Raw genomic sequence first — 26,500 nt, 5'->3', positions numbered from 1 at the left:
ATCCTTTTCTTGTTCTTTAACATTAAATGACCTTTTACTTTATTAGTATATTAACAGGTTTTACCTCAGATTTTTGTCATTTTCCTCACCAGTGTTTTGTGAATTAAATGCTGTCTCGGCCCTATATGTGACATCATTGTTTTAGGACCCCAAAAATGTCACTTCCAAAAGCTACCTTTTGTAATGATTTGAATATTTATTGTATGGATATAATGGGGATCAAAGTGTCCCACTTTACACATACACTTACATTACAACAACATTTTACTGTCCATGTTTTCTATTGTACTATCAATTCTGTATTGGATATTTCTACAGTTTAGGGATAATAATTTTGTATTGGACAGCCTAAATATTTTCAACTATAACAGACAAGTATGTGAAGATTATGTCAAAGTTTTTTTGATAGACTGTGAGAAGTCCTAAGGGTCACCCTTTTCCCCAGCAAGACCCATCATAATAACAAGCTCTCATCGCACCCAATGACTGCTAGGGACATCTCTCTCTCTCTCTCTCTCTCTCTCTCTCTCTCTCTCTCCTCACACGATGAGCAAGTTGCAACAGGAACTCAACTTCTTAAAGCTCATCTCGGAAACCTGCATCACAAAGCGGTGCAATCAGCGCTGAAGCCCTGCGCGACGGAGCGGATCTCTGGATGTGGTTTACAATGGGACCGGAGCTCACGTTACAATCTACCGGACGAGGAAAGCTCAAATTTACATTAAACACTGAGACGATCTGCACTGCAAATGGATGTTCAGAGAGACGTGCTACGTATTATCTGACAGTGTATGAAGCTGCTTGTAAAGCGTCATTTCCAAGTTTAGTACAATGCGGAAACGCAAGGCTTGTTTTTCCTTTCTGTCCACGATATTGACGGTCCAACTGACCTTTATGTAACTAACTGAAGGCGCGTTCGTGTGCGAGCATCATCGTGGAAGCACCTGGAGGACTCTATCAGCGGCTACAGCTTCACCAATGGCTTGATCATCCGGTTCATTGTCTTTGAAATGGATGATAGATCCAACAAACTCCTTTTAGTTCCTGTTTTGACCGTTTTATTTGTCATGATCGGCTATCAGTACATCTGTCCAGCGGGGAGCACGTCTTGTCGGTTTGGGAATGGAGAGAGTTTTCCGTTCTCCAAATATCCAGCAGACGTCAAGAGAGAGTCTCCGGATCCGGACGAGGACCCTCCGTTTAGATTCCCGTCTAAATTCAACTTCACGAGCGAGGACCTCTATCGCCACGTGGATTTCGACATCAAGGGGAACGACGTGATCGTGTTCCTCCACATCCAGAAGACCGGAGGAACGACGTTCGGGAGGCACCTGGTGCGCAACATCCACCTGGAGCGACCGTGCGACTGCCGCTCCGGGCAGAAGAAATGCACGTGTCACCGGCCCGGTAAAGCGGAGTCGTGGCTCTTCTCGCGCTTCTCCACGGGATGGAGTTGCGGTTTGCACGCGGACTGGACCGAGCTCACGAGCTGCGTCCCTGCTGTGATGAATAAAAAGCAAAAGAAAGACGCGCCATTGAACAGACGGTAAGTGTGTGTGTGCCTCCTAATGAAAGTGATTTAAAGTTCATTTGGTAAGACTTTAAATACTAAAAAATACATTTAGTACCATTATATAATGTAAAACATCAAAAGCTGAGCTGTAGGTGAGGACGTGTGAGGTGCTGGTTTCATCATCTGTAACCCCTTTTTGCTTCATGCGCTTAAACCATGTTTTTTTTTAAGTAGTTTTAAAACCTAGCCTACTTATTCCTAAGCGGTGTTAAGTAACGTGAAGTAGGCGTTACAACTTTGAGGTGTAACACCAATAAAAAACAAAGATGTTCCAAATTTTGTTAACGGATTTACTGTATTGTGGTTTTGGAATTTTACAGTTGATGTACCGAGATCTTTTTTTCACTTCAGAAGAGTGGTAGTCAAACATGATGGTGATTTCACCTCATACACTTGGTTCTTTATTGGCATATGGTTCCATGAAGAACCTTTAACATCTATGGAACCTTCCCACTGGACAAAAGTTTCTTTAGTGGAAAAAGTTTCTTCAGAGTAATAAAATGTTCTTCAAAATAATGTTTCTTTTAAGAACTGTTCACTGAAATGTTCTTTGGGGAACCCAGAATGGTTCTTCTAAGGCATCACTGCAAAACCCACTTTTGGGGCTCATTTCTGCTTAGTTAAACTGATAGTGTTGTAACTCTCCCTGTGTTACAACACATTAATATGCATGGAAAGGCCTGTAGACATATGAAAATATATAGTTTTATGTAGTTGATCTGTAAAACCTATGCATATGAAAAAAAATGTAAGTTGTTACCATTTATTATAAATGCATCAGCATAGCGTGGAAGCTATATGTGTTGGCAACAAATGATATATCTTTATTTTTTGTCAGTGCGTCACAATATTTTTGCTAGTGTCATGAGTTTGGATCCTTCACTGTGTGTCTAAAAATGATCCACATCTGTGAATATCAGCTTCCTGCTGAGGGCCATTCTGAGTCATGCAGTTTTGAATATGTGTGTGAATGAGTGTGAGACAGCTGTAAATATGTTGCACAACTGCTTATGTCAAACTAAGAAGTGGAATGTCTACTGTATGACTTTACTCAAGTAAGATTTAAAAGGACAATCCAGCCAAAAATTTAAATTCTGTCACCATTTACTTAGTTAAAGAAGTCAGTGGTCCAGTATCGCTTAGACCCCAACATTCTTCGAAATATCTTCTTTTGTGTTCCACTGAAGCAAGAAAGTCAGGTTTGATGAATTTGGGTGAAATGTCTGTTTAAGACTTGTTCATTGATTAAAGTGAGACAGATTCATTTTGATGGCAAGGGCCAGTAAACTTTTATCTTACCAGGCCTATTCATGCTATAAAACACACACCTCTTATAACATATGTTTGCAGCCACATGAATATTCCTTCTCATTACCTTCCTCGTCTCAGTCGGCCTTGCAGAGCTTCTTCAAGCATGTTTATGATCCTCCTCTTTACCACAAAACATAAATCGATACTCTCAGCTGACTGAGTCAGAGGTGTTGACCCACTGCACAGGGCTTGTACTCGCTATCATTATAATGTTATTATGGGCAAGCATAGCCAAACTACTGCATTATCGGCTGTATGCACACTATTAAGATGTGTTGAAATTGCTGAGACAACAGAAAAACAGCTTTTTGCTAGGTTTAAGGTGACTGAACGTCTCATTGTTCATTAGTTTAGACAAAATATTAGTAGACTAAATAGTCCAAGTGTGATGCAAAGACTGCTGCTACACTTTTAAAAAATAAGGTTGGTATCTATACACTCCAAAAATAAAGGTTTTTTATTGCCATCTGAAGAACCTTTAACATCCATGTAACTTTTCCATTGCACAAAAGGTTCTTCATGGTGGAAAAAATGGTTCTTCTATGGCATCACTGCAAAAAACCCTTTTTTAAACAGTTATTTTTAAGAGTGTGGGGTTCGATGAAGTAATTTTAACATCCTTGGAAACTGTCCATTGCAAAAGTTCTTTATAGTAGAAAAGGATTTTTTTTTTCTTTGTGGAACCTGAAATAGTTCTTCTGTGGCATTTTAGACCTTTTAGAAACATTATTTCAAGAGTGTAAAGAAACGTGCATGCATAAATGTTGCAACTCACGGTGCAGAACGCAGTGGAACACTGTATGTATTGCACCGCAGCTTCTCACTTTTCTGCATGCAACAATGGATGTGGTTTCATTTACACGATCGTGTTACGTTGAGCGGTCTATGGCAGACAATAGTGAAAAAAATCCCATCTGCTGCCACGATTCAGGATATTAATCCCCTCCCCGCATACACACACGCCGAATCTCTCATCTTCTAAATCCTCTGTTCGTTCGTGATGCCTCGTCAAGCAGGCACTCCAGCATTCAAGCAGATAACGGCAAAACAAGATGAGATAGACCAAGAGAGATAGCTCTGAGATCCAACTTAAGACACATTAATAGCTTTTATTGGGTACTTTGTGAAGACAAGTGCTTCTGCAGTGCCCGTCCCCTATAATCATGTATTATTGCTTTGGCATTTGAGATATTGTGTTGTAAGTAAAGATGCAGGACTGTGGAAAACATGTTCATGTGTGCATTGGAGAAAAAATGACCTATGATGAGTGTGTGTGTGTGTGTGTGTGTGTGTGTGTGTGTGTGTGTGTGTGTGTGTGTGTGTGTGTGTGTGTGTGTGTGTGTGTGTGATGAGCACTTGTGTGTGTATGCATAAGGCAGCATAAGGCATGTTTGGAAATGGAGCACTACAGGCATTACATTAGCAATGCATGAAGGAGTGCAGCATGTCCTATGTGCAGCGATAGAGTAACAATCCTTTATATAGACTGCTTGGCATTCTCACAATAGAAGTGTTTTCTGTTGGTGTCTCTCATTAATCTAACTGCTTCTAGGGTATTTAAAAGGCTTGCTGCATTGTCAATTTGTGTTATTTATTTATGACTCCCTGAATATCCATAAGGAAGCAGTGGGAAAACCACAATGAGAGCTTTGACCAGAACACAACAAAGAAATGGAACTTAAAGTGATAGTCCACCTCAAAAATAAAAAACTTTGTCATTGATTAATCGCCCTTATGTTGTTCCAATCTGTTTTGCATTTACATGCAAGAATGTTGGTAACTAAACAGTTTCCCATTGACTTCCAATATATATATATATATATATATATTGGAAGTCAATAACATTTAACATTATAACATTTCGTTATTATCAGTTGTGAATATCAATATGGCTATAAAATAAGTGATAAGAATATTAATATTATGAATAATAATAATAATGATGATAATAATAGTAATAATAATAATTATAATTATTATAAAAATAATTTAAAATGTACAGAGTAAAACATAATTTAAAATTTAAACAGTAATTTTTTTTACTAAAATAATACTATTAATTTTATTTTATATTACAATGTTAAAAACTAATATTTATGGCTGTATTAATTTCTTCATTTGCAAATGCAGAACCATCAAACGCTTATTTTGATGCATGTTCAAAGACGCATAGATGGAGTTTGTGTGGAGCCGCTCTGAGATGCTGGAAACACGGGCTCGCATTTAAATGAACACAGTGACGCGCTTCACTCTATAACACGTAGCATATATATCTATTTAATAAAATCACAGCCTTTGCAATTTGATAATCACAGTAAACCATATCACAGTTCCAGTTTTATTTTGATTAATTATGCTGCTCTAGTATAGAATTTCTTCTGGAACACAAAAGATGGCCATATAATGAAAGTCAGTGATGTTCATTGTTGTTTTGGACCACATTGACTTTCATTGTATGGGTAAAAGCTGTTTAAACATTCTTAAAATATCTTCTTTTGTATTACAAAGGAGGTCAGATTTGGAACAACATGATTGTGAATTTATTATGACAGAATTGTGATTTTTGGAAGTGAAGTTATGAAAAGCACAAATACAGGTTTGGCCTGTTTATTTTAAGTGAATGTATGCCACCATCTCTCTCTCTCTCTCACTCTCTCTCTCTCTCTCTTCACCCCCTTCCTTCCATTTGTGATAAATCCTCGCTTCCAGCAAGGTATTCTTGAGATGCTTGTAATCTTCGTATTCCTTCAGGAAGATTAGTGCAAGCGAGAGCGGCAATCTCATCATCTGAGTGAGAGATTACCATCCAGATTTATGCAAAAGTCTCTGTCTTAATACCAGTTGTGTGTCCTCCCGCTGCTCTGGGGATCGCTGCCATCAACTCCCGTGGGTTTATTCTTAATGTGCTTTTTTATGTTGTGCCCTTCCGGTCCTTGAGAATTCAGAGCATGGAGTTTGTTTTATGAAAATCAGGCTGATGATACCCATCACTGGCACCAGCACTCGAGAACGGTTTTCCTTTTCAGTATGCAACCACTGTGTAATACTTAACATTTTTTTTCAGCTTTATCTAGCAGAAAATGTTATTGTGCAAGTGTGAAAAGCACATTTATTCCAATCAGTTCTCAGTTGTGTTACCTTTAAGTATCAAACTTTTCCCGGAAGCTTCTCTCAGCATTACTTATGAGATATATATGAAGACTTGTTTCCACCATGGGATAAAAATAAATAAATAAATAAAGGTTATTATGACTTTTTAGCTCACAATTCAGAGAAAAAAGTCATAATTGTCATAAAAATTGCAATAATTTTTTATTTATTTTTTATTTAGTGGCGGGAGCAAAAAACTGATATGTAAGATACAAACTCAGAGTTCAGAGAAAAAAGTTTTTTGTATACTTAATTTTTTTTTCTCAGAATTGCAAACTGAATCCTTACAATTCTGATATTATTACAATTTAAAATACTATTTTCTATTTTAATATATTTTCAAATGTAATTTATTCCTATGATGCTAAGCTGAATTTTTAGAATCATTACCCCGGTCTTCATTGTCACATGATCCTTCAGAAATCATTTTAATATGCTGATTTGTTGCTCAAGAAGCATTTCTTATTATTATCAATGTTGAAAACTGCTTAATATTTACATGGAAATGGTGACTTTTTTTTTTTTAATTCTTTGATAATTTAAATAAACTACTTACTGAATAAAAGTATTCATTTCTTTAAAATTAACAAAAATGTTACCTCAACTTTTGAACAGTGGTATATAAACAGGGAAAAAACCGTTGTTTATGTTCAGTAAGACTGTAAAGCTACAGTATAAACTATGTTACAAAAACAATGCTGTCTAGCAAGAATAATTCACATAGTACAGAGATCTCACATTGATTCAGCTATACTCATAATCATTCACAAAATGTCAAGGGAAAAAGAGCCTTTTCATTATGTGAATACCGAGCTGGGAATTTATGATCTATTTTATTTCAATGACCGGACACACATATCATCAGACCAGTCTGAACGATTGTGCCTCTATCACATGTGGCAATAAAATAACGCTGGCCCGGTGGCACAGCGTACCTTTAAACACTTCAGGACGGATCATATATTATAAACTTTGAGACACACTGTGATTTGACCACCAATCAACTTAAGAGCCAATGCAGAGAGATATGCAGCGAGTGCAGCACATAGCGCTTGATGCCAGAGGTGTGTTGAATCTGGTCCAAGAGCCTTTGGGGTTTGGTGCTGGAGCTCTTAAATGCTATCTAGTTTCAGAGTCCTTATGCAAAGTCAGGAGCAGATTTATGCATGAACACACTGCACACGTTCACTCACACACACATACACTCTGTCGCTGCCTTTGTTAAATTCTCCTTTTACTCCATTTCCAGTCTTGCATCCCCTGGGGTTTCCAACGTTTTCCAAGAATAGACTACACTCTGGTCTGGGATCAGCAGTGAGGCACACTGTACGGGCTGCAGTGAAACTGATATGTGTGTACTAGCTAGTCTCTGAGCCTATAGGTCTCCCTCACATTCTTTTACACACACAGCTGGCTAGTTTTGCTGAAAGTAGTGGCCTGTTTTTAACTAAATGAATGCCTGTACACATCTGTCACCGTAGAAAAAATCACTTAGTATTTGTCTCATTTTACAGTCAAAATATTCAAATGTCTTTAAAACAAGATAAATTTACCTGAGAAGCAAAGTTATGCTAGTTTTCACGAAAAGTTATCTTGAATTCAATTTATGTATCCTCCCATCAGCTATTAGTGTTTTCTAGTTTTTATTATTTAAATTACAAGAAGATTTATTCCTAAAACAACAAAATGCTATTTGCAAATGGGGTTAGAAAAATAAAACATTAATTTACATAAGCATTTAAAAATAAATCTTAATATTATGCAATGTTGCCCCATGATTAAATTGACTAATAGTGTTTCAGTATTTAAAATTCTGATTTATGCTTAAAACAAGAAGAAGGAAAAAAATAAAAAAAAACTGTGTGTGAGTGTGGTAAGAAAAATAATACTTTAATTCACTAAAACTGCATTTAAAAAATCCTAATATTATGTTGTTTTGCTCCAGGAGTGAATTGACAAATAGTGTTTTCTAGTTTTTAATATTAATATGACAGCAAATTCAGATTTATGCTTAAAACAAGAAAATATTTGCGAATGTGGTAAAATAAAATCATTTATTACAATGACTAATCATATGTAATTTTGCTCCAAAAATACATTTCTGTTTTTTTAAGCAACAAACAATACTGATTAAGACCCCCTCCCCCTCTTATTTTTTTACTGTGAATCTGTTTGCATATGTTTTTTAGATACTCTTCCTACTTGACAAAGAAAGGAATTTATTTTTAATTTATTTAAATATTTTATATGATCACTTCCTTATCATATTAGGTATGAATAATATATCTGTTTCATATTGTTTATTGGATATTAGATATTTAATTCGATTATTGATATATGTTCTCTAATAGTGGATATATAATTGTGCATGCTCATGTTTTTATATTTGGATTATCTAAACACTCACTTTAAATTCATCTGTAAAATGCTAATGATTTACACTGTTAAATATAATCTTTAACAAATTTCAAAATTAATTTTAGCATTTATATCATTTAAAAGAATTGATTTTAGTGTTTTTTTTATATATATATCAATTTATATATTAGATAATGGCCATTACATAAAAAAATTATTGAGTCATGGTTTAGGCTAAAATTATTTAAATATCAGTGAATCACTAATATCAGTGAATCTCAATGATATTTTATCAAATAAAGCACACAATACACAGGTACTGCTCATATGAAGGTTATGATTTGCCATCTATAACACTAGTTCCTCGCGTCAGTGCCAGATGGAGCAGGAATCTCTGAGTGAGGCTTTGGCTCAGGCTTGTTTTTCTAATAGTATCACAGATCAAATTGGGCAGCAGTGAGAGTGTCAGCATCTTTGTGCAGCTTTTATAGTTGAGTGTCAGTCGGGAATCCACTGCCAACCAGTTGGCATCAGCCCTGAGAAATCACTTCCTTTGCAGACCTCTTTATCAGAGAGACAGAAAGACATGGTTTTCTATGTGTGTAGGTGGACAGGAGACGGACGGAGAGTGTGAGGGAGGAGACAGAGAGAACCTGATTGTGTGAAAATACATGTTTTGTAGTTTGCCGCAGTTGTATGTTGTACATGTGGTTCAGCGTAGTGTTTCTATATTAAAAAGAGATCATATAATTTCCTGTCTATGTACTTTGAAACTTAAAATGTCTTCCACACTCTAAATTTGAAAAGATTATGTGAAGAATTATATGATTGAATCATTATATACTGTAAATCATCATAATGCAGCACATTTGCATATTAGAATGATTTCTGAAGGATCATGTGACGCTGATTACTGGAGTAATGATGCTGAAAATTTAGCATTGCATCACAGCAATAAATTACATTTTAAAATATGTTCAAATCAAAATTAGTTCTTTTAAATTGCAATAATATTTCACAATATTACTGATTTTACCCACACTTTTGAATGCTGGGTATACTGTAAATAAATATTTAGGGGAGTAATAAATGTTAATGAATTAATTTAAAGAAATTTTGATATGAACACTTAAAAGTTAACATAGTTTTGTTGTTCAAACTAACCAGACAGTTGACTGATTGATGCCTTTAATCGCTGTACCTTGCTTTCATATATTTGTACCTGAATAATTTCACATTTGAGCGCTCTTGTGTGGGCACTTGTGTTTTGATTGTGACAGCTCCCTCGTGAGCGAATGCCGAAGTCCTGCAGTGATAACTGTTTCAAAACACAAGTAATAAATAAGCAAGACATTATTAAACCAAACAAGGTCATGAAAGCGTGAAGTGTCAAACGTCTGAGTGCAAATTTAAATTCGAGCACAGACTGTTTACTTTGGGGCCCTGGTGGCACTGAGCATGAGCATTTCATCTGTCACAGCGTGACAAGCACTTCAGTACAGCACAGAGTCTCACGACAATACCTGAGCCAGAATAATTCATCCAGACACTTATTTACTTCACTAAAGACAAATGTAAACTTCAGCATTGATTTGCACAATATATAGAACTGATCTAATGCTAGCATTGAAGAAATTAATCAGACATTTACTCATTTTGTTTGGGCTTTGCTCAATGGAAGCTTGTTTCCAGCACTGAATGAAAATAAAACAGATAATTGCGACTTTTTATCTCACAATTCTGACTTTTTTCTTGCAATTGCAAGATATGAACTCGCAATTCTGATATAAACTTATAATAGCAAGTTATAGAGACAGAATTGTGATATATAAACACAATTTATAAGAAAATAGTCTCTTTTTTTCAGAATTGTATTTTATAACTTCCGATTACAAGATTATATCTCAAAACTCTGAGAAAAAGTAAACGTGCAACTGCAAGAAAAGTCAGGATTGCAAGGTGTAAACCTGCAAACCTGCGAGAAAAAATTTAGAATTAGTTTATATCTCGCAATTTTGACTTTATAACTTGCAGTTGCATGTTTACATAAAGCAATTCTAAGAAAGAAGTCAGAATTGTGAGATGTAAACTCGCAATTGCAAGAAATTAGAGGTAGACCGATATGGGTTTCTCTCTATCGATGTCAATGCTGATATTTAGAAATCAAGCAACCTCACATCAAACTTCTTAAGCATCTATATGCTTGCCTGATTTTCTTTTTTCCCCACTTCATCTCATAAATGAGAGTTTAAGTAAATGATTATTGCAGGGTACAATATAGTAATAGTAGTAGTAGTATCAGCCTAATTCATAGTAATAATACATGACTAAAAACTTAAGCACCTTCACATCACAGGTCTTAAGCATGCTTTTTGCTTATGTTTGCTGACAGACATCAGTGTTTCCCACTGACTTGCAAATGCAAATTGATTTTCTGCCAGCAGGAGGCGCTGTTGGAGCGGGAGAAGTATAGCTGTTTCCCTGGTAACGGCTGTACTCAAATAAGCACTGCTCACAAACTACTTTATCAGGCATTACAGGAAAGATGAAATGAAAATGACATCAAAGCTTTTCTGAAGATAGTCGGTTATTTTACATACAAGTAAAGATACATTCATATAAAAACCAGTTGCTCTGTCTCATATGCAGCTTCAGAGGGAGAGAGATTCTCCAGTACGGCGTTCCACAACAACACTTAGAAATTACGAGATTTTATCTCAAAATTCTGAGAAAAAAGTCAGAATTGTGAGATATAAACTCACAAATGTGAGAAAGTCAGAATTACAAGTTTATATAACACAGTTCTGAGAAAGAAGTCAGAATTGCGAGATGTAAACGTGCAATTATAAGAAAAAAGTCAGAAATTGTAAGATGTAAACTCGCAATTGCAAGAAGAAAGTTAGAATTTTGCTATACAGTATAAACTTACAATTGTAAGAAAATAATGTTTTCTCCACAGAATTGTACTTTATAACTCACAATTACGAGGTTATATTGTAATAATTCTGAGATATAAACTCGCAATTGTGAGAAAAAAAATCTGAATTGTGAGTATACATAATGCAATTCTGACTTTATAACTTGCAGTTGCAAGTTTATATCATTCTTTTCCCAGAAAAAAGTCAGAATTGTAAGATGTAAACTCGCAGTTGCAAGACAAAAAGTTAGAATTGTGAAATACTATAAACACAATTGTAAGAAAATAGTCTTTTTTTCCTCAGAATTGGACTTTATAACTCACAATTACGAAATTTTATTCTCAGAATTGTGAGATATAAACTCGCAAGTGCGAGAAAAAAGTCTGAATTGTGAGATGTAAACTCGCTATTGCAAGAAAAAAAGTCAGAATTACCGTATTTATTTTTTATTCATGGTGGAAACAGGCTTCCATACTATTCTCAAATTTCTTTGAAAAAATCTATTTTTATTCGTTACTTATTCTATTGTAGGAAACCTGTTAGCTGTTAAGGACCCATGAGAGAAAATGAGTACCTCTGTGGATAAAACGCTGACACATGCAGATATTGCACAAACACACAGGAGCACATGTTAGCAATGAATAGATGCTTTTTCTCCCATGCGCGCGGGGGATCACACCGGTATGTCTTGTCTGCGGCTCACATGCAATGATAACAGATCAAAGCAAACCTCCTTCCATCAAAGCCTTTTGTTGCACAAATGAGCTAAATGAGTGAACAAGCTCTGCCCTTATCTTCTCTTTTGTCCTCTTATTTTAGTATGTGTGTAGGCACACTTTTCTTCTACAGTTTTATATGTTCCCTCATCAACTGCTCATTATCAAAATATGTTTGACACATAGGAGGAATGGCAGCAATTATCCCTGCTTTAACATGCTTCTGTAGCGAACACAATTGTACCATATTAACTCAGGGGCCACTTTATGCGACTGAGCTGCTTGATAAAGGAGTAGTTCACCAAAAAATCAAAGATGTAGATGAATTTCCCTCAGGTCATCAAAGACGTAGATGAGTTTGTTTCTTCTTCAGAACAGATTTGGAGAAATTGAGCATTACATCACTTGCTCACCAATGGATCCTCTGCAGTGAATGGGTGCCGTTAGAATAAGAGTCCAAACAGCTGATAAAAACATCACAATCATCCACAATAGTTTCCTGAGAATTTCCATATTATGAATTCTCATGCCATCCCTCCTTCAGCTTTTCAGGACTATGAGATCTGTGCGAATGTGCAAATATTCAGTTTCCAGGAGCAGTTCATGTAGTCGGTGAACTCACAACAAATTACAAATCTGTTGTTGTTACTTTGGCGGTAGATTTCTCTACCTCTGCCTTCCTTCATTGTGTTGTTGGGGCTACAGGCTCAATTTTGTTTAGTCCTGATCCCTGGCAGTTTTATTGACTTTTGGCCTGTTTCAGATTAGTTTTAAACTGCTACTGAAGAAGAAACTAGTAAGAAAGTCAGAGAAAATGTTAGTGTCTGTCTGTGTCACTTCTGTTTGCAGGCTTTTTGTACTCTGAAAAAAAAAATACTCTGAAATCTAAAGAAAATAATAATTGGTTAAGACTGCAGTTAATAATTTATTAAAAATTAACAAATCAATAGTTTGGAGGAGTGTTTTCTGGGGCTTGTTAAGAATATCACAGGCAGTTAGATGCTAAAATTTAGATACATAAAGAGATTTTTCAGCCTAAAAAGAAAATTCTATGATTTATTCACCCACATGTAGTTCTGAACACGTTTGCTCTTATATTCCTTGAAACACAACAGAAGACATTTGAAAGAATGTTCATCCAACTCCTTTTCCTTCAATGAAAGTTAATAGCAATGTCTGTCATGCTCATTAAAAACTGAAAATGTCCAAAATTGTATCAGATACTGTTTACTGATATGGTAAAATGTAATGTTTACAGTGTTCCTTTAAAGTATATAATGCTGTCTGCTATCAAGTCAGCATGACTCTAATTGGCTGCTTAGCAACTCCTGTAGGTGAACAGACAACAGGCTGGCATCAAGTTTGATTTACAATGCTGCAATTAACAATCACGTCTTGTCCTCCATGCAGTTTGGTGGAAAATGAAAATGATTAGCTGTCCAGTGGAAACTGATCTTGGGTTTTTGATATATGATGGTTTTGTCAAAGGTGCCACAGACAACTGTAATTACAAAAGGACCAATTATTAACAGGATGATGACACAGAATGGATCTAGAAAGGAACACCAGTTCATATTAATATTAATTAATGGCAACAAAAACTTACATTCTTATACTTTGGAAAGAGAACTTCTTATAGCTGACAAGGTTGTGCATTATTCTGAACAGAGAATGGCTTTTGAATTCCTGAATCTAAATTGAGCTGACAGGATGCATAATTGTATTAATTTTAATTCATTTTTTTAAAATATTCAATTAAAAGTAGAATTAAAATGTAATGACATTTACAAAGCTGCTTGCTGGAAGTGTAGTTTTTAATAATGCATTTTATTTTTAATTGTTAATTGTAAGCATGTTATCACACACACACACACAAACACACCTAGGACTGCTGGATGTAAAAAAAAATAACAACAGAAATTAGTGCATATTTAATGCATATTCAATTAATAGATATTTTAATTGTTTTACTCTAACGTTCAGATTGAATTCTGTTGAATGCAGTTGAATTATGTTGTCTCTGCTGTGTGACATTGAATTGCAATTGATTAAATTGTTCTTCCTGTCATTCTAACTGAAATTCAGCATCCTATGGGATTCGGCCAAGTACATTTCCAGCTCCATGTGGTAACATCACCATCAACTAGATTTTGAAATACTCAAAACCAATCTGCTTTAGCCATGAATTGTTGTTATGCATAATCACCACTAGAGGTCATTAAACTTTCCTCACTGATTTCACAGAGCATTAAGTGAATCCGGGATGACAGAGTTCTCTATAGCTTTGATTTTTATCCTTTTATATTTTTCCCCATCTATACCCAATCTCATTTGTGTAAGAGCCTGGAGCAGTGCGATAACTGCGGCGAGCGGCCGATGACTCAGCACATCCAGACAGAAACGGCCTGTGGGGCATTCATGCTTTGCTGTCTGTATGGAAATGGCAAGCTGTTCCTGCCACAGCCTCTGCAATTGATGATATGACTAGAGCCGCCGCATGCCTGATGACTGCAAAATCTGCCATCTGCTTTTCTTAAGTGAAAATGCTATTGAAAGGAATGTGCACTTTCCGAATGTGCTGCGGTTGAGAAAATTCTGAAAACAGCACAGTTAAAGTATTCCTGAGCCTGGCATAGAGAGCCAACCAGTGGATAACCTTAAAGGATTAGTTTACTCAAAGATTACTCACCTTCATGTTGTTCCAAACCTGTTGGACATTCTTTCTGATTTATTAGTCCCATTAGTAAACGATTCAGATTTAGCTAATTCATTGAAACGTTTTGGGAGTCAATGAATGTAGACGTCAAGCCTTTCTGAGATCAATGAATTAAATTTTCATTCATTTCATTCGATCAAACTGTCTAAAAGGTCTTCACGACAACCTGCCAAAATAAAAGTTCAGTGTAATTTGAAGAAATTGTGACAGAAATATAGTACTATATCTTGAACATACTTTATAAATATAATAGTTTTAATTTAATTGATTAGAAATCCTGTTTGATTATTCAAATTTATTAAACCATTAAAACTTAGTTATTAAAAACACAAAACACAGAATTTGGGAAAAAATAAAACACATTTCATAGGGCCCAAGAATAAGTCAAATGGACTGCTTTTTTACTACTTTAATAGTGTTTTTCCAAACTGAAAAAAAAAATATTAAAAAAAATAATAATAATTGGTTGTAAAAACACATTTTCACTCAGAAATAGCTAGTAAATTTCACAAATAATTACAAAGAAATGGTAACACATTGAATTAAACATTAAATATTGAAGTAAAAAGATTTAAATAGTATTTTCTTGTAAACTGTATCTGAATCTCCAGTTTTATTTACAACTTTAAAAAATATCATTTTAAATTTTTATTTTTTTTACTAATAATTATAGTAATTGAATTGAAAAAGTTCCATGAAGGACAGAAAGTCATAATGTTTTGGAATAACTCAAATAAATGATGACAGATGTTTCTTTTTCGGGTCAACTATCCTTTTAAGGTCTTTCTTGCAATGTTCTTCACTGCAGTGGACCCTCATCTTGGCTGTCCTTTATCAGAGCAGTTTAAATGTGCTGTGAAACTGCTTTCCATTCGAGCAAACACCCTGCTTAGTGAAACAGAAGATTTTAAAATCATCAGTTAATGTTAAACCAGTAGAGCATGAAGCACCAGAGCAGATGTTACTTCTGAAAGCTATCCTCGAAATGAACTCGCAGTCGCAGTCTTTAATGTGGCTGCTTTTCTCAGGGATACTCATTGTTTTAGATGGTAATGTTGAAAACGTGCTAACGTAAGCATATGAAACCTGCTCTTTAATTACACCAGTGGCCTTAAAGTTAATGAAATAAAATTGTTTTGGCTCATATCGATTTTCTGTAGGGCTTCCCTTCTGATGCAAGGAGACAAGCATTGAGTTTAGTCGACACTCGCCCTGATCGATAACGCCAGAGTGTGTGTCTGACTGAAGTGAAAGCCTGATTAGGTCAGCCGACCATTCTATCTATCTATCTATCTATCTATCTATCTATCTATCTATCTATCTATCTATCTATCCATCTATCCATCTATCTATCTCTCTATCTCTCTATCCATCCATCTGTTCACTATCAATCTATCTATCTGTCTATCCATCTATCTATCTATCTATCTCTATCTATCTATCTATCTATATGTCTGTCTGTCTATCTATTTGTTCATCCATCTGTTCACTATCTATCTATCTATCTATCTATCTGTCTATCTGTCTGTCTGTCTATCTATCTATCTATCTATCTATCTGTCTGTCTGTCTGTCTGTCTATCTGTCTGTCTATCTATCTATCTATCTATATGTCTGTCTGTCTGTCTGTCTGTCTGTCTGTCTGTCTGTCTGTCTATTGATTCATCCATCTGTTTGTCCATCCATCCACTATCTATCTCTTGACTAACTTTGCTTTTTGGCAAAACTTCAGTGACATAAACATCTTTCAGTTTCACTATGTTTTATATTTTGCTTCCTTTCCTACACTTAAAAAAAATATTGTGATTTTAACAGTAAAATCTGTAAAAATGCTACAGTAAAACCTGTTAAGTGGTTAACAGTAAGTTTCCATACTATATACGGTGAATAAACATAATTACATTTAATGTAATTGTACAGTAAAACACTTTTAAAAAATACTGCTGTTGGAAGTGAAAAAGAAAAAGTCATTGTATAATTTACAGTGAAAAAACGTAAATTGACACTCCCAGAATTCCCTGCATGACACTTCATATTTGATGTTTTTTTTGTTGTTGAAATAACTTTTTCTTCTTAGTTTTTTTCTTATAAGTTGTGTACATTAGGGTTTAATCTTACAGCTAATGTTGTTAAATACATGTTATTGCATTATTTCAGTATCATGTGGGTTACCATGATGGGGTTTAGCATTTGTGTGAATGAGACCTTATATATAATTATTGCCCTCCTCAGCTCTTAGAAAAGCTGTTTGTGATGAGCTTTGGTTCATCATATGACTTTCTCATCACCACCAGTTTTTGGTGGTTATCAGTGCATTACAATGGTTCAAAACAGATAGTAGTACTTCAGTATGTTGGTTTATTAATATTACATCAGTTAATGAAATATGGTGTTTTATTGTGAAAATAAGTTAAGTCTGTAAAACCTAAAATGTTGCTACCATATTTTTAACAGTGAAGTTCTGGCAACCACAGCTGCTGGTTTTTTACCGTAAATGTCAGTTTTTTTTTTTTTTTCAGTTCAGCTCGCAGTGGTGCACAACTGTGATTTTAAATCAACTTGAAATCTAAATGTATTATTTAGCTGCAGTGCAATATTTAAATATACATGTCTTTGTCTTATCAAGCATAATATATGTCATTCAGAATATATATAGAAAAAACTCTTTGTAACCTTTAATGATGATGTATACAAGTAATCCTCTGTTCTGGTTCATCTTACTGGGGCTCAAGCAGAACACTTATGAAGTATGACTGATTGATCAATAAACCACACAGAGGAACTGTAAATGACATTTTGTGACCTGTAACATATCCCCTCAGAAATATTCATATGGCCTGTGGTTCTTCTAATATATTATCTGTCCCATGAATCATTCTGAAACACTTATTTTCAAATGCCAGAGATATCAGGGACGTCTTGTGTTCTGCGTTAGGTAACTGTGTTCTCAAGATAAATTTATCTACAGAATGACAGCTGTCCCTGTGCGATGACATCAGCAGGGGGACGGTGAAGATTAGAACTGTATGTATGAAATATTTATTAAAGGTTTCAGTTTACATATCTGTAGCCTATTTGGACCCAAGAACCAGTAATTTTTCAACAATTCTGTTTTCTAAAAAAGTGCCACCTGTTTCTTTAGTGTCTTTGTTTCCATTAACGGTTCATTGATGCGGTAGATGGAAAACACTACACAATTATATTTTGCTACGTTTCCTGCAGGTTTTCAGAGCTGATTATTCTACAACATCAATTTTAAATGATTTTTTCATTTAATTGAATTTTAATTTAAGTTTTTTTTAATACAAATTCCAGTTCTTTTACATGAATTGTTTAAAAAGACTCAGAAGAAACAGTCTTGAACTTATGAGTTTTCGGTTTAAATCAGTGTATCCTGTATAGTGTTGTTATTTTTAACAGTAATTGAAATAACGCTAAAATAAAATAAAAAAAAACCTTAGGTTAAAATTAGAAATGTTGCCTTAAATAACTAAAAAAAAAACTGTATGTTGAAGTACTAAATTAATGAAACTAAAAAAATAAATAATATTAAATTAAACCTAAATAACTAATAAAAATGACAAAAGTAGGCAACAGAATTATTAAATTATTATTTTTATAATTTACTTATTTAAAATGAAAACGAAAGCAAAAATTTTAAATAAAAGCTAATTAAAAATATTAAGAAATTCTATATTTGTATAATGGTATTAAAGTTATATAAAAAAACTACAGAAAAGGCATGCATAAATATTTTTACCTTATTGCATATGCATGAGTTTCCCCTTCAGATGCAAAATTTATGGGAGGAGAAGATTTACAAATGCAGGGGTAGTGAGTTTACTGGTATTTGCACTATTATTTAACGCCCCAAAAATGCACGTCCTAACCCATTTGCACCTGTGTTGTTGGTAGATTGTACTCACGTGATTCTCCAGCTTTGCTTCGTTGCGACCCAATGCTAATTTGCACTGTTTTTGGTAGACTGCTTTGATCTTTATAGAAATGCGCTGGCTGCGTCTGTGTTTGTGAATTTGTGCATTGTCAGTCGCATCAGCCACATAACTTTCCACTCCCATCGGTGCTTTAATGGGATTGTGCTCTCACACTAATTTGCCCAGTTTAGTAAATCTGGCCCTTGATGTTGAAAGGAATTTCGGTTAGCATTATCAGTTAGCATTAGCATGAGCTGGGGTTCTAGCACACCGCCTCCTCAGTAATTAAATTCGGTTGATATTAGTAGGTATTTCAGCTGTCCAGAAGGCACAGAACACATTATCCCTCACTCCTCTGGTCATTTAAGTAAGTGGTCTAATGTGCTATCCGCTCTGTCAGCCACCACATACAGACCTTTTTTCTCACAAACTAAATTAGCATCTGCGTTAGACCACTCACTTAGGCCCACAGAAACTAATGGACTTCTGAAATTTTCTCTGCCTGCCAGTGTGCAGTTTCTCTGAATTATGCACCGTCAATCAATTGCAACCATGGGATCACTCCATTTTCAATATATACAGTATTTGGACTAAATATGATTTGCTTTACTGTGTCTTTGATCAATTTATTATGTACTTGTTAAATAGAAAAATATTAATGTCTTTAAAAAAAAACCCCCAAAAAAAACCTTTAAAAAATTACTGACTGTCCTCCAGACAAAATATTTAGATTTTTTTTTTTGTACCTTGTGTATTTTTTTGCATGAATTGTATTGTTTCATAATAATTTTACTGACTGAACATCCTATAAAAGGCAGTTTAATGGACACTTCCCATTGTGGCAAACTACCCCATATACAGTGTGACAACATGCCCCAATGTGTTCAATGAATTGTATACAGAAACTGACTTAAAAAAATTTAACTACAACTGAGAATATATACACAGCTAAATGTGACAACTAGCATCAGTCTCTTATTTATGTGTTTACTTTTAGAAAAAGGGTTAGTTTATCTGTGGATGTTCAATGAATTGATGAAGTTCATTATAGTGATTAATTCCCATAATCTGTTAGACTGCCAGCCGGAGAGAAAGTAATACTGTCATTGATTGTATATCAGTAATGAGAAGAGACTGCCTTCCTCTGAGCAACAGTAATAGACTTTGAGCTGACTAATTAAATGGTGTGCTTAAAAAACAATTTCAGGAGATTAATTAGCACACCTCCGTGAAGTCAGGGAGGAAGCTTTAACTCTGTCTTAATAGATTGGAAATCTGTCTTATAAAAATAAATGGAAATTAAGTTTAAAAGTCATGGATGGAAATTTCAGTTTTAAATGTATAAACTTTTCTAGATGTGCTCTGCTTTAAACTCTTTCAGGGTTTGAGCTGTGGTGCAGCAGAGTTTGTGTTGCTCTTGACATATTAAGAGCTGTTCTGCTCATGGGACACTGGATTTGAGTCCTCCAGCTCTCTCCCTGATATAATTTTGAAGTGAAATAAATAAATAAAAAGCTTTTAACAGCTAGATATTGCTCTTTGTTAGTGATTGTGTAGAGTATAAACCAGTGAGTGTGACTGCAGTTTGTTCATTGAAGGTAACTGTCTTTGTCAGTCATTGGGTGGTAAATGTTACAGATCCAGATCCAAACCAACACGTAATCTGCCAATGCAGTTTAATTGTTTTTACTCTACTTAATTAAAATGATTTCTGTATTTCTATTTTTTCTATTATTTTTGAGGGATAGAAATGTAGAGATATTAAAGAATAGTTCACCCAAAAATTATGAAAATGTCAGGCTTCAGGCTATCCAAGATGTAGATGATTTTGTTTTTTCATCTGAACAGATCTGGAATAATTTAGCATTGCATTATTTGCTCACAAATGGATCCTCTACAGCGAATGGGTGCCGTCAGAATGAAAGCAAAAAATATCACAATAAACCACAGGTAATCCACACCACTCAAGTCCATCACTTAACATCTTGTGAAGTGAAAAGCAGCATGTTTGTAAGAAACAAATCTATCATTAAAACATTTTAACTTCAAACCGTCACTTCTGGCCAAAATACAAGTTCATAATTCATTATTACGGTTCTACCAGTGAAGAAGTGCATCTCCTGTTTTCCTCTCACATCAAAATCCACTGACATATTTGTTTTGGACTGTTTTCGCTTGTACTGTAAATGGGGCTTGATCTGTGCATATATCTCTCCTGATTCAGATGAGAAAGCAATATTTTGGATAGAGGATTTGTGTTTTAGCTGAAAACGAAGCCAGAAGGTTAAAAACTTCTTGATATATATATATATATATATATATATATATATATATATATATATATATATATATATATACACACACAGTGGTGTGAAAAAGTGTTGGCCCCCTTCCTGATTTCTTTTTTTTTTTTTTTTTGCATGTTTGTCACACTTTTATGTTTCAGATCATAAAACAAATTTTAATATTAGTCAAAGATAACACAAGTGAACACAAAATGAAGGTTTTATTATTAAGGGAAAACAAAATCCAAAATTACATGGCCCTGTGTGAAGAAGTGTTTGCCCCCTGTTAAAACTGTGGTTTATCACACCTGAGTTCAATTTCTCTAGCCACACCCAGGCCTGATTAGAAACAAATGAGAAAGAAAGTAACTGAGATCTATCAGTCTGGAAAAGGTTATAAAGCCGTTTCTAAAGCTTTGGACTCCAGCGAACCACAGTGAGAGCCATTATTCACAAATGAAAAAAAAAAATGGAACAATGGAGAACCTTCCCTGGAGTCACCGGCCAACCAAAATTACCCCAAGAGCACAGCGAAGACTCATCCAAGAGGTCTCAAAAGACCCCACAACAACATCCAAAGAACTGAGGGCCTCACCTCAGTTAAGGTCAGTGTTCATGACTCCACCATAAGAAAGAGACTGGGCAAAAATGGTCTGCATGGCAGAGTTCCAAGACGAAAACGCGACCTCAAGCTGAAACAAACTTGGGTTCTGCAGCAGGACAATGATCCAAAACACACCAGCAACTCCACCTCTGAATGGCTGAAGAAAAACAAAAGGAAGACTTGGAGTGGCCTAGTCAAAGTCCTGACCTGAATCCTATTGAGATGCTGTGGCATGACCTTAAAAAGGCAGTTCATGCTCGAAAACCCTCCAGTGTGGCTGAATTACAACAATTCTGCATAGATGAGTGGACCAACATTCCTCCACAGCGCAAACACTTTTTCACACAGGGCCATGTAGATTTGGATTTTGTTTTAATAATAAAAACCTTCATTTAAAAACTGCATGTTGTGTTCACTTGTGTTATCTTTTACTAATATTTAAATTTGTTTGATGATCTGAAACAAAGTGTGACAAACATTCAAAAAAAGTAAGAAATCAGGAAGGGGGGCAACAATTTTTCACACCACTATATATATTTTTTTACAAAACTAATCTTTTCACTTAACAAGATGTTAACTGATGGACTGGAGTGGTGTGGATTACTTGTGGATCATTGAGAACTATTCCTTATATTAATGTATTTCAATGACAACTCCCTGAAGATTTAAGCATGGTAATGGTTATGACAATGTTAATGTATTTGGTGCTAAATTGCTGCTGCTGGCTATTGCTGTAGGTGTAGATTGCTACTGCAGCAAGCAAGTATGGGAACTTGCTACTGCCAGTGTATACAGCGATACAGTGCTGTGGGTATTTTAAAAAAAACTGTTGCTGCACAAATAACATATAAAACCCCCGTAGCAGATCTATACAGGTGGTGTATAGATGATATAGGTGATATAGGTGATCTTTATTAATAAAATAGCTTAGATACTAGATCGCTACATTGTATTTTTCAGTGACGAGGTGGCACTGTTTTTGAAGTAATTAATTGTTTGTAGAGAGAGATGCGCAGACACAGCATGCAGGTAAAGCACACACAAATGTCATCTCTCTCTCTCTCCCTCTCTCTCTCTCTCTCCCTCGATCGCTAATTAATCGAAATAACTGTTATAATTCATTCATATAAATGTAATCTAACTGCACTATTTCATCCCCGTGTCCGATTTGAAGCAGGCAGAATGCGAGCAATATACAGTATATATATATATATATATATACATACACACTCACACACAGTATATACATTATATATATATATATATATATATATATATATATATATATATACACACACACACACACACACACAGTATAATCCATAATAAATAATAATTAACACTTTTATAGTTAACAATTATCTGAATTCTAATATTTTTGTGAAATCTATTTTCCAAACTTTCCAAATTTTTAATACAGCATTAAAGGAACACTGCACTTTCTTGGAAAATAGGCTAATTTTCCAACTCCCTAGAGTTAAACAGTTGAATTTTGCCGTTTTCAAATCCATTCAGCCGATCTCCAGGTCTTGCGGTAGCACTTTTAGCTTAGCTTAGCATAGATCACTGAATCAGATTAGACCGTTAGCATCTCGCTCAAAAATGACCAAAGAGTTTCTATATTTTTGCTATTTAAAACTTGACTCTTCTGTAGTTACATTGTGTACTAGACTGACAGAAAATGAAAAGTTGTGATTTTCTTGGCTGATATTTCTAGAAACTATACTCTCATTCCGGTGTAATAATCAAGGAACTTTGCTGCCGTACCATGGTGCAGCAGGCGCAAGGATATTATGCAGTGCCTGAAAATAATCCCAGCTAGGTAACTTCCAATAAACCTATTTTCAGGTGCTGTGTATTATTATTGCGCCTGCTGCACCCATGGTATGGCTAAGCTAAGCTAAAATCGACTGAATGGATTCAAAAACGGTAAAACTCAACTGTTTAGCTCTAGGGGAGTTGGAAAATGGGCCTTTTTTCAAAAAAATTGGAGTGCTCTTTTTTTGTGTCTTTTTCAGAGGAGTGAACATAGTAATGAATGGTTCATGTGTGCCATTGACCTGAGTTTGAATCTCGCTCAGTCCTTCAGATTTTAATTGCATCTAGTAGGCATAACTAAATGAATTTATGCTTCTGAAAGACTAACCCAAATTCATTTAAAAAGGTTATTTTGGTTGAAAAGGCCTGATTGTAAAGAAGACTTCTCTTCAGTTTAATTAAGTTCTTTTACTTCTAAAACACTTTGAATGCTTCATGGATATTTAGCGCAGTAACAGACTGACCTCTGTGCAGCCTGTGATCAGCGATCTGACCTTCATTATCATATCATATCCTGCTCGGCTTGACTGTATTGAGCGGGTTAGCATTTGACAGTGCTTCTCCAATAGGTCAGTGCTGAAGAGCAGATGGATTACCATAGTGGAGCATTATTGATTTCACGGCATTATAATGCCATAGCCAGTATGACATTCTGGGCCGTAATTTGACCGTGATGTGGCGAATCACTCGATAGATCTTAGATGAATTTGCAGGCATGACATCACATCCCAACGTATCTCTTTACCCAGAAATTTTAACAGCTCCCTGCAAACTAAAATATGAAATTCATACCCAAGACACTGTATTTAAGCAATTGTTTTTGCACGTTGTGTCTCTTGCACACATAAGAAAATATTTGCTTATAGGATGTAAATTTATGTTGTTTTTCTGAGTTCATAATCTCGTGGATGACTTGTGTCCATGTGTCAGCAGAGATACGCTCAGCTCTTATTGAACTGATTGGAAATAATGCGCTCCTTGTGCAGGAGGTAACAATCCCAGCAAGAGGAAATGAGACAAATGATGAGGAACTCGGTGACAATGAGCAGACCACATCTCACCACGCGTTCGCTCCAGCATGAGCACGCTATTCTGAGTGCTGAGCAATTTCATTGCCGAGCGAGAAAATTGGATGTTTTACTGGGGTTGTTTTTCTCATTTTCTGATAAATATCATTTGGAAATTTGTTTTCTCTTTAAGGCTGTGAAGTATTAATGGCAGAAGTTTCTATCACCTGTATTGTTTCTTTGCCGCATTCAGACTGTGTGATTGTAATGTGGTTAAATCAGACTTTTGTAATGAAATATGAGCGAATTTTCCTCTGTCCTCTGACTTCAATCTAAATATTAGAAACTATAGAAGCTAAATATTTCCCATAAAATATTTTATACACATTTAATAATCATTATAATTTATACTTCTTTTTTTTTTTTTTGTAAAAATGGTTTTCATGTTTTTGTGAGTATGAGTTCATTAAGCATGTTTTACAATAAAATTATTTTATATTGTGAAATAGTAAATAATATTAAAAAATAGTATTACAATATAAAATAACTGTTATATTTATTCCTGTGATTACAAAAATAAATTTTCAGCATCAGTACTACAGTCTTTAGTCACACATGATCCTTCAGAAATCAATCAAATATGCTGATTTATTATTATCAATGTTGAAAAAAGATTGTGATACTGTGATAAACATTTTATTGAACTTATTTTTATGAATAGAAAGTTCAAATGAATGGCATTTATTTCAAATAGAAATCTTTTGTAAAAATGATAAAAGTCTTTATTGGATTGATTTAATGCATCCTTGCTCAATAAAAGCATTCATTTCTTTGTTAAAAAATAATAATAATAATAATAATCTTCTGACCTCAAAACTTGAACAGTAGTATATGAAACTATGTTATAGGTTTGCAGAATTTTAATTTTATTGAATATTATCTCTTCCACATAAAAACACAAAAAGGTCACTAAAACTTTATATTTTCTCTGAGAAAAAAAAAAACTCTAGAGCAAAATCTCATAAAAATTTTTTCATATTTCATATTCCTCACCTTCTGTGTTCTCTTTGCAGGAATTTCTACTACATCACGCTGTTGCGGGACCCTGTGTCACGTTACCTGAGTGAGTGGAAGCACGTGCAGCGTGGCGCCACATGGAAGACGGCACTGCACATGTGTGACGGGCGTCCTCCCACTCCAGACGAGCTGCCGGCCTGCTACAGCAGTGAAGACTGGACCGGCGTGTCTCTGGAGGAGTTCATGACCTGTCCCTCGAACCTGGCCAACAACCGGCAGACTCGCATGCTGGCTGATCTCAGCCTGGTGGGCTGCTACAACCTGTCCTCCATGAGCGAAGAACGGCGTGCCGAGCTGCTCCTCAGCAGCGCCAAGCGCAACCTGCTTCGCATGGCGTTCTTCGGCCTAACTGAGTTCCAGCGCAAAACACAGTTCCTTTTTGAGAGGACGTTTGGCTTGCACTTCATCAACGCCTTCACTCAGATTAACGGGACGCGGGCGGCCGGGATCACAGTTGGGACGTCCACCCGAAGGCGCATAGAGGAGCTGAATGCACTAGACATGCAGTTGTACGAATATGCGCGGGAGCTTTTCTCACGGCGCGTGCAGTACTGCCACCATCAGGAGCGGCAGGAGGAGAGAGAGAGGAAACGGCAGCAACGCAGGAGAATGAAGGAACAGAAAGCTTCACAGATTCAACAACAGGAGGACGATGAACGAAAAGACGCAGAGCAGGAAAATACGGAGTTAACTGTTGTGACGGAGGACTACAGTAGTCAGGTGGTGAGGTGGTGATGCTGTACTCTCTGGTTCTGTTCAGAATAACATACTAACAAGCTACTCTTACTATCTTGGTTGTATATAGTATGCATACTGTGCAGAATATGCAGCCGCCTACTATACACTTAAAAACAGCTTTTTTCCAGTAAACCATTTTGGGTTCCCCATCGAACCTTTCAGTAAAGCGTTCTTAAAATAACCATTTTCTCTTAGTTTTAAAGGGGTCATATGATGTGATTTCAATTTTTCCTTTCTCTTTGGAGTGTTACAAGCTCTTGGTGCATAAAGAAGATCTATAAAGTTGCAAAGACTA

At 35.4% G+C, this 26,500-nt stretch overlaps 1 protein-coding gene across 1 annotated transcript; it reads left to right on the top strand.

Annotated features, from left to right (window-relative positions):
* On the top strand, nucleotides 1-26,500 carry LOC109060399 (heparan-sulfate 6-O-sulfotransferase 3-B-like). Its single transcript, XM_019077561.2, has 2 exons — nucleotides 1-1,546; nucleotides 25,464-26,500. Exons 1-2 carry the CDS (start codon nucleotides 1,011-1,013, stop codon nucleotides 26,200-26,202), a joined length of 1,275 nt encoding a protein of 424 aa, XP_018933106.1. The 5' UTR covers nucleotides 1-1,010; the 3' UTR covers nucleotides 26,203-26,500.

The sequence above is a fragment of the Cyprinus carpio genome, chromosome B6 (genome assembly GCF_018340385.1).
Source record: "Cyprinus carpio isolate SPL01 chromosome B6, ASM1834038v1, whole genome shotgun sequence".
Lineage (NCBI taxonomy): Eukaryota > Metazoa > Chordata > Actinopteri > Cypriniformes > Cyprinidae > Cyprinus > Cyprinus carpio.
The sequence above is the reverse complement of the archived record's forward strand: the minus strand, read 5'-3'. Positions and strand labels throughout refer to the sequence as shown.